Source organism: Benincasa hispida, chromosome 3, assembly GCF_009727055.1.
Source record: "Benincasa hispida cultivar B227 chromosome 3, ASM972705v1, whole genome shotgun sequence".
NCBI classification, from domain to species: domain Eukaryota; kingdom Viridiplantae; phylum Streptophyta; class Magnoliopsida; order Cucurbitales; family Cucurbitaceae; genus Benincasa; species Benincasa hispida.
The window spans coordinates 22,726,001-22,735,107 of NC_052351.1; the positions used below are offsets into that span (position 1 = coordinate 22,726,001).

The following is a 9,107-nucleotide window of genomic DNA, read 5'->3' on the forward strand; positions in this document are numbered from 1 at the left end:
GTAATTAATTATCTATTTTTGCAGAGGTTTATCAGCTAGTTTTTTGTTTTTTGTTTTTTTTTTTCTTTTAACTGTTTTGTAAATTTATTTAAGTAATACTTGCATATATTTCAAGATCTATCAATATTTATTCATTATCTTTTATCACTCACATAAAAAAAATTTAAATATTTTAAAAAAGAAATAAAAAGAATTTGTCATATGATAAATTATGATAAAATAATTTGATGGATACATAAAGATGTATTGTTCGAGATGTATTTAAATATTTTTTAATTTGTTTAAAAAAAAAACAAATATAGTACAAATGGGTGAAGATTAATCTTTTTTTAGTTCATGAGAAGTTGCAAAACATAATATGTTTACAAACTTAACAATTTACTACTATTAGTCAATAGTATGCGTGAATATTCAAATATCTTTGATACGTGATGAACGTATAAGGGGTCATTTGTTTTATAGGCATTCTAGATTTTTATGAAGTGAGCATGTAGATTACCATATTTATTTTGCAGTATTGTGAGATGTCTCGACATCTGAAGAATTCCGAACAGAGGACATTGGGTTTTCCAGATTTCCGAAAGGAGGCATCCCCATTTTACCCTTTTGTCTTTCAATTTTATTTTATTTTACACATGTATTGATCTTCATTTGCATTATGTAATTAAATAAATATCGTCAATAATGTATATCATATATTTTTAAACATATCATAATTTTAATTATTTTTTTAGCAATATATTTAAATTAATATTTATTTTATAAAAATCTTAAATTATGATATATTATTTGTTGGAAAAAATAACATATAAAAATAATATAAATTGTGTTAATTTTTAAAGAAATTCAAATTGATTAAACGAATATGTTATATAAATTCAAATTATATCAAATTAATTATAAAGTAATAAAGTAAGGACATTTTTTTGGAATTTTGTGTAAATTTTAAGACATCCCCGAGTAGAGATCTTACGAAAAAAACACAATTATCAAAATATTCTCAGATATCTGCAAAAGCATTCTTACAAAACAAACATGGTAATTAAAGATGTTGGACATATATAATTCATAATATATATAATTTCGGACATCTAAGATTCCAGTTATTACATTCCTAAAAAACAAAGGACTCTAAAGGATTTGTCGAGTTGAGTCATACACAAATAAAAAATGAATATATATTTTTAGAAATATAGACATGAATATGTCACATACTTATTTGAATTGATTAGAGAAAAAAATATTTTTTAAAATATTTTTTATTTAAATCATTTTAATAAAAACTATTCAAAATACATTTTGAAAGTGTATCAAGAGTTATTTCGAGGGATTGTCAAACGCTTTATTTTTATTTTTCTAAAATGACTTATTTTCAAAATTAAGCAATTAAATAGTTAAACCAAATACATTTTAAATCTAAATTAGATTACAAATTTAGTACCTATAGTCGGAGGAAAATTCAAATCGAGTCCATGTTGGTTTTAAAAGTTACAGTTTTCTTCCTATAGTTTGATGAAATATCATTAATCATTTTTATAGTCGGATGAAACCCGTGTAATTAAGAAGAAAAAGGGTTATTTTCAACAAAAATCCACACCTTTTTTTTCCTCTCTAAAAACGGACATAATTTTCTATCATGGCAACTCCTCATTTCATAAATTAAATCACAAATTTAGCCTCTATCAATAAAGTCCTGTTTTACATATTGAGTTCAACTATTTCGAAGATGAAAGTCGAACTATCGATGTTAAAGAATAATAAATAATATATTATCTACTATAAACCATATTCTAATATAAAACAAAGTGAAGTTTTTTTTCCTTATTTTGTCAGGTTAGTCATGGTTTTTAAATTGAATAACATTTATGAAGTAGGGGTGTTAGTGTAAGAAATTAATAGGAAGAGAAAGGGGCGAAAAAGGAATTTTGTAAAAAAAAAAAAGGGTAAGAAAAGAAGGGAGGAGGGGGACAGAAGAAAACAGGGAAGAGGTGTTGGGGGGGACAGAAAAGCGCCACTTTCAAGTTCCTTTGCCGGCTTCTCACTCTTCACTTCTGACCCTTTCCTTCATTTGTTTCTTTTAATTCTCCCCCATTCCACCTTCCACCCCCCATCATTACCCCTTTTTTTAATCTTCTCTCTCTCTCTCTCTCTACTTAATTACTTATTCATTTTTAATTTTTTTAAATGAATAATAATTAATACCTATTTTTAAATTGAATTATTATTTAAAAAAAGAAAGAAAGAAAGAGGAGTGAGATTGGGCAGAGTTGGTCGCCGCACCGGCATGGCATCATGACCTCAGCTGGGTCCGGTTTCCCACGCGACGGCCTCTTTTGCTTTCATCCTTTCCTTCCAAAACCCATGAGGCCATGACCTATTAGCTTACAAAACCTTGTAGTTTTATCACGCCCTGCTTCTTCTTCCTCCTTACTGGTTACTTCTCATAAACTCCCATTTTGAAGATTGCTGGGTTTTGTGGCGACAGGACCGGGGTGGTGGGGGACCCAATGCCGGCTTCATCTCCCTAATTTTTCTAATGGGCTGGAGGGAGGCCCAATTGTAAAGGCTTGGGATTTAGCTTGGAAAGGAATACGGTGACAAGGCAGGGAGCTGAGAGACAGTGACCACTGACATCCACATCAATACCAAATTGGGCTTTTTCTCTCTTCTGATTTTCAACAGTCAATTAAACCACCAACAGCCACAGCCACAGCTACAGCCACACACTCTGGGGACCACTTACTTATCACACGTTTCTCTCTCACGTGTGCAATATAACTTCCTTGTCTCACTCTAACTCTACCTCAAACTCCTCTGCTTTTCTTTTCGTGATGTTTGGATATTATTATCTATGGTAGGATGCATACCATCTTAGTCAATGCTACAAATAATGAAAGAAGACGATTATAAAATAGTAAACAACATAAACAATTAAGATTTTTAAATAGTTTTACCCCACCCAAATGTAAGTTCTAATATTTGATAAGTTCAACTATTTTAATAGGAGTCTCAAACATTGAGTGGACTACAATAGTCCATTCTATTCAAAGTAAATTGAGACCTAAATACTCATTTATGGCATGTTTGAAGTTAAGGGTACTCAAATAACTCGACAACTTGAACCATCCGAATTACCCAATCCAAATTATAAGGGTTGGGTTGGGTTGGATTTATTTTAATTTTGGGTTTGAATTTTTTTATGTTTTTTTCTAGGTTGAATTGGGCTTGGGTTGAACCCACCCAGTTCGAAGTTCTAATATTATTAAAAAACATTTTTATTATAACTATAAATATTATAACTTATATATATTGTTGTGATGTTTGCTTGACGTTTGTAATAAATATATTGGATTTTGATATTTAATATTTGAGTTTTAGTGAAATTTTATTTATTAATATGTGTTATAGATAAATTTAGGTATTTTAAGTTCATAAAAAATGTACTAAAAAAAAGAAAAAAAACACATGACAACTCAACCAAATCCAATCCAAATTTTAAGGGTTGGGTTGGAGACCAACTTGAACCAGAAAATTCCCTTGATCTAACCCAATCCAACCTATGTACACTCCTATTTGAAACGAAACCTTATAATTTTGAGGTATTTCAATTCATAACAGATTTAAAATGAATTCTATTGTTTGCTGTGGCCAAAAAAGAGAATGATTTTGAAATTCGAAATGATTTAAAATCCCGTTTTTACTTTAAAAACTTTTTTAATTAAAATGTCAAATTTTACATAGATTTCATAGAATGTAAAAGTAAATTACTTATTTAATCTTGTCATACAAATTTTGACACGTTATAGTTAACTGTTTATATTAATAAATTCTTAACTTTATTTTCTTTATCCGATACAATTCAAACACAAAAATTTGAATACATTTATTTCAAAAGTTTTTCGTTTCAAACAAAATATTTAATTTCAAATCATAAGATTTAAGATCATTTCTTAAACATACTTGAATAAATCAATGGAGGATTAATCTATCTAACTAAACCACATTTTATTTTATAACCCATTATCTTTTTATTATTGTATTTACTATTATTAAATATAAAATCTTCTTTATCCTCAATAATATTTCTTAACCGGAGCTACATATAACCAATTTGATGCCTTGATTTATAAATTAGAACAACCAGAGATGTCTAAAATAATAATAATAATAATAATAATAATAATAACTAAAAAGGAAAAGTATAATTACACTTAAATCATTTTCTTAATCCACTTTATACTATCTATTTCTTTTCCTTTTCAAAAGAAAATTAATTCTTGTCATTAATTTTCAAATTGATTTTCAAAATTGAATAATTTTCACGTCAACACTTAAATTCCAACACTTATACTTCAAATCCAAAATTTCAAAAATGTCCTCCAATAACAAAATTGCTGAAAATATATAAAAAGTGAAAATTTGGGGTGTTACATTCTTCCCCCTTAAAGAACTTTCGTCCTGGGAAGTTCATTTCTGGGAAAAAAAAAAAAACTCTTGCATAGGGATAACGAAACATACATGGTCTCTTATACTAACTAAGCATAGAAAAGAAGGCAGGCAAACATAGTCTCGAACAAACCTAGAGTGTCAAGGTCTAAAATGTAAATTTATCTATCACTACAGTGTCCGACCTCCCCACCTCATGTCAGGTTGTGGCACTGTTCTTGTTCCATTACTATTGTCCACTTGAACCCACCTGATCTTGATCTGAAGGTTGGTCCCTACCATCTGTAGTGCTCCTACTAGAGGACTCATATGCCATATGCCCTTTCTGTCCACAACGATAACACACCCCTACTCCAGCCAAGCAACGACCCCAGTGACACTTTCCACATGAGTTACAGATCGGCTTTTCCTCTTTAATAATTACAGGTTTCTTTTACTGAGATTCAGAAGTCTTCTGGTCTGCTTTCCTTTTCTGACCTGTGGAGGTCCCAATCCCGAGCGATCTCCTGTCATCCTCTCCCACCTAGAGTCAGCATCAATCCTCACGGCGGTCCGTAGTACCGCAACGTACGTCTTAAGGTCCAAGGCATGTACCATGCCTCGCAGTCCGCTCCTCAGACCCTGGATGAATCTCTCAGTCCTTGCTGCCTCGGTGGCTACTAGTTCAGGAGTGAAGTGAGACAACTTATCGAATTCCTGTTCATACTTCTCCATTGACATAACTCCTTGTTTCAAGTTCAAGAATTCTGCCTGCTTGTTGTACCGGGTGTTGGCCGAAAAATACTTCTCATAAAAGCGCTCCTTGAACTGCTCCCAGGTTGTAAGCTTCCCACCGGTATCAATCATCTTCTCTACTGAACACCACCAGATTTCCACGTTACCAATCAACATGAAAACTGTGCATTGAAGCTTGTGCTCTTCCGGACACCTCATAAAACGGAATATCGTCTCAATAGATGACAACCACATCTTTGCTTTGGTGGGGTCTCCTAACGATCCATCAAAGGAGCGAGGGTCATACTTCCTGAAATCCCTCAGATGTTTAGCCTCAAGAGACAAGCCCTGCATGTCTCTATTCTGCGGTCGGGTCTGCTGTAACTGCTCGAGTGGCATTGGTTCCTCCTGAGCCTGGGTCTGGGCAGTCTGTTCTACCATCGCGCTACGGATTAACTCTTGCAGTTTCCCCATTAGGGAGGATGCAACAACTTCACTAATTCTGGCTTCCATTGCCTTCTCATCGACTTGGGCCATAGGTGGATTTGAAGCTATCGGGACAGTCTGGTTTCTCTAAGCTTCTTCTTACTGCACCCCTTCTCTAACTGTCTTTCTTGTTCCAGGTTTAGGTGCCATGTCCAGTCATGAACTCATACATTAACTATCTCTGAGTCTTTCTCAGAAATCAAGCATTTAAAACACTACATCATTATTCTCACATATGCATTGAAACTTTTATTAGTTGGACGTACCTGGCGATGACGAGGGATCCGTTACTGAGCCATAGGGACTATCTAGACTTACGTAGTATATCAGTCTACAGAACCCAAAACATGGGCTGTAATACCAACTATAACGACCTGACTCCCTAGGACTTAAGTTAGGCCGTTACTAAACACATGCATGTGTGAAACTTAAAACGACACTCTGTTGTGGTGAAATAAATGCTAATTAAATAAGGTAAATTTAAAAGACTTATGCATTTAATTTCAAATATTAAAAAAAAACAACGGTAGGGTATATGATAATAAATAATTCAAGAAGCGATTCTAAATAGTAAGTTTTAAACATCAACACTGAAAGCTAAGAAAAACATGAAAAAAAGTTAAAATCTCATGAGCGGAAGCATAAAACTGGTCCCAGTAGCTCGATCACGGATTCCGCCTGTCACTCGCCAATGCGTCCCTACTCTTACCTGAAACATAAACATGAGAAAGGATGAGTATAAAAATACTCAGTAAGTAACCCTACTACTGGGGTCAGATTAGGCATTTATGTCCTCTAGATGCAAACCTTGGTGGAACATATAAACTGTCCTAGTCCTCCTGGGACTCATACATACATGAAAAGCTAATCTCTATCCTACTGTAGCTAAATATGCCTACTACCTCTAGTAAGTCCCGTAGGACCCACAACCTCTGGTGAATCCCGAAGGAAACACAATCTCTTACATACACATGATTATGCATACACCTCTTTCGTATACACATAACCCACTTAATGTGTACCTCTTTCGTACACATGCTTAGGTATACACCTCTTTCGTATACACATAACCCACTCAATGTGTACCTCTTTCATACACATGGTTATGTATACACCTCTTTCGTATACACATTACCCACTTACTGTGTACCTCTTTCGTACACATGGTTATGTATACACCTCTTTCGTATACACATAACCCACTTAATGTGTACTTTTTTCGTACACAGGGTTACGTATACACCTCTTTCGTATACACATAACCCACTAAAGGTGTACCTCTTTTGTACACCTGGTTAAGTATACACCACTTTCGTATACACATAACTCACTGAGTATGTAACTCTTTTGTACACCCCAGATCCTCTCTATAAATGTAGGAATACGTACCTCTTTCGTACACATGGTTATGTATACACCTCTTTCGTATACATGTAACCCACTGAGCGTGCACCTCTTACGTACACTCTAGTACCCTCTAGGTGTGCATCACTTTGATACACACCAACCCCAGTACATTTCTTTCATGTACTAGCGCCCTTGGACATGCATCGATTTCATGCAATCACATAGTCTGGACAGGAAAAGATATTGCATCTAACTTCATATTACATATAACGTTCACATGATTATGAATCCTCTAAAATCTCCTGATCCAGGTCATGTTAATTAACCTCAATATACGTAATTAATCTACTATTAATGGACCCATTCTAGTACTTCACTTTCAAGCACGTTACATCAATAAAAGTTCCAACTTTTACCTAACTTTAAGACATTCCAGTGGTAGTGCCGCTTAACTCATATGTTAGGGTCATGCTCAATCGTCCTTTTCATATATCTCATAAAATTCTAAATCATGCTCATACATCAACATGCTTCAGACATACTATCACATACTCATATATCTTTTCTAAACATTTCATTCAATCTCAAAACAAACAAAATTATCTTTGTGACTAGTCTTACAACCCTCAACATAAATCATAAATTTATCAACACAAAGGCGGTTCCAGTAGTAAGATTACTTACCTTGTTGTCAAGATTCACGGCTAATTAGGCAACCAAAATAATACATCAACTCAAGGTAACAGTCCTATCACAAGAATACAACCATTCAATTCCATCCCAAATCCCTAGACCCAAATCCAGAATACCCAAAAAGGCTTACCTAAACAGTCGCCGAAATTTCCCTTCCACGATGCTGAACAGCACCTCAGAAATCTCTCAGAACTTCAATCTAGCCCTAAACGTGATGGGTATCAACCAAACCGAAACCAAAAGTAAAAGGAGCAACAATTTAATCCACGAAATTCACCCAAAATGTGAAAATCTTACAAAAATACTCACTGACAGCAGAGGCACGAAGAAAGGGGTGAACGAACGACGAACGACGGCAGCGGAATGAGCAGGGCGATGCACGGCTAGAGACAACGTTTCAGATCTGGCTTCGCCGACGGGAAGGTTGGTTAGGTCCAGTAGACGGAGGTGGTGATCTGATGCGACGATGGGCTGCTCAGTTGAACGGCGAGGCGAGGCAGCCGGTGGGCGAAGGATGGCTAAAGAGGCCAAAGGCTAGGCTTGGTTCGCACACAAGGGCCGACACAGTTGAACTGAAAGGAAATTGATGGCGGCACAAGCTTCGACTGGCGTCAACGACGACGAATCTAGTACCAGTGGCGGACGTCTGGGCTAGGCATGACGGCTGGTCGCATGATCGGCTGGAGACGCGGTGGGGTCCAAATCTGAGTAGAGAGGGAGGCGACGGCGGAAGGAATTTTTGGGTAGTGAAGGAACGGCTCGCATGAGAAAGTTGGGGATGGGTTCTTTCTTTTTATTTTAAATAATAATAATAATAATAATAATAACTAAAAAGGAAAAGTATAATTACACTTAAATCATTTTCTTAATCCACTTTATACTATTTATTTTTTTTTCTTTTCAAAAGAAAATTAATTCCTGTTCATTAATTTTCAAATTGAATTTCAAAATTGAATAATTTTCACGTCAACACTTAAATTCCCACACTTATACTTCAAATCTAAGATTCCAAAAATACCCTCCAATAACAAAATTGTTGAAAATATATAAAAAGTGAAAATTCGGGGTGTTACAATTATTAATTTATTTATGAATATGATTTATGTTTAAAATTATATATAATCATATTTTGTAATATTATATAGTTTATAATACATTACATAATACATATTATATTCTTTTAAAAATAAATTAGATTATAGCATATATTGTATTTCTAAATATTTTCTTATCTTTATTTATTATAATTCTACCTTTAAAATTTAAAATTTTAAAATTTGGATATAATAATTATTATTTCTTTATAAATGTTGTTTTTAGAATTTATATCATTTAAATCGCATAATCCAAAAGTAATCTGTATTTGTCAAACACATATTTATTTAATTAAGTGAATCTGAAAATATAAAATAAAATTTATA

The 9,107-nt window shown here is 33.7% G+C and overlaps 1 protein-coding gene across 10 annotated transcripts; it reads right to left on the reverse strand.

Moving 5' to 3' along the window:
• Positions 1-1,704: 1,704 nt before the first annotated feature.
• Positions 1,705-8,767, reverse strand: LOC120074107. 10 transcript variants are annotated; one of them, XM_039027125.1, is made up of 4 exons: positions 7,984-8,518; positions 7,817-7,891; positions 7,678-7,741; positions 4,373-6,355 (listed from the first exon to the last, which is right to left on the reverse strand). In XM_039027125.1, the coding sequence occupies exon 4, from the start codon at positions 5,695-5,697 to the stop codon at positions 4,867-4,869; it is 831 nt and encodes a 276-aa protein (XP_038883053.1). In that variant the 5' UTR covers positions 5,698-6,355; positions 7,678-7,741; positions 7,817-7,891; positions 7,984-8,518; the 3' UTR covers positions 4,373-4,866. The 10 variants fall into 10 exon arrangements, 9 of the variants coding, with proteins under 9 accessions (XP_038883053.1, XP_038883050.1, XP_038883051.1 ...); XM_039027122.1 differs by having other exon boundaries at positions 7,996-8,517; XM_039027123.1 differs by having other exon boundaries at positions 7,678-7,891.
• Between the last annotated feature and the right edge of the window lie 340 nt (positions 8,768-9,107).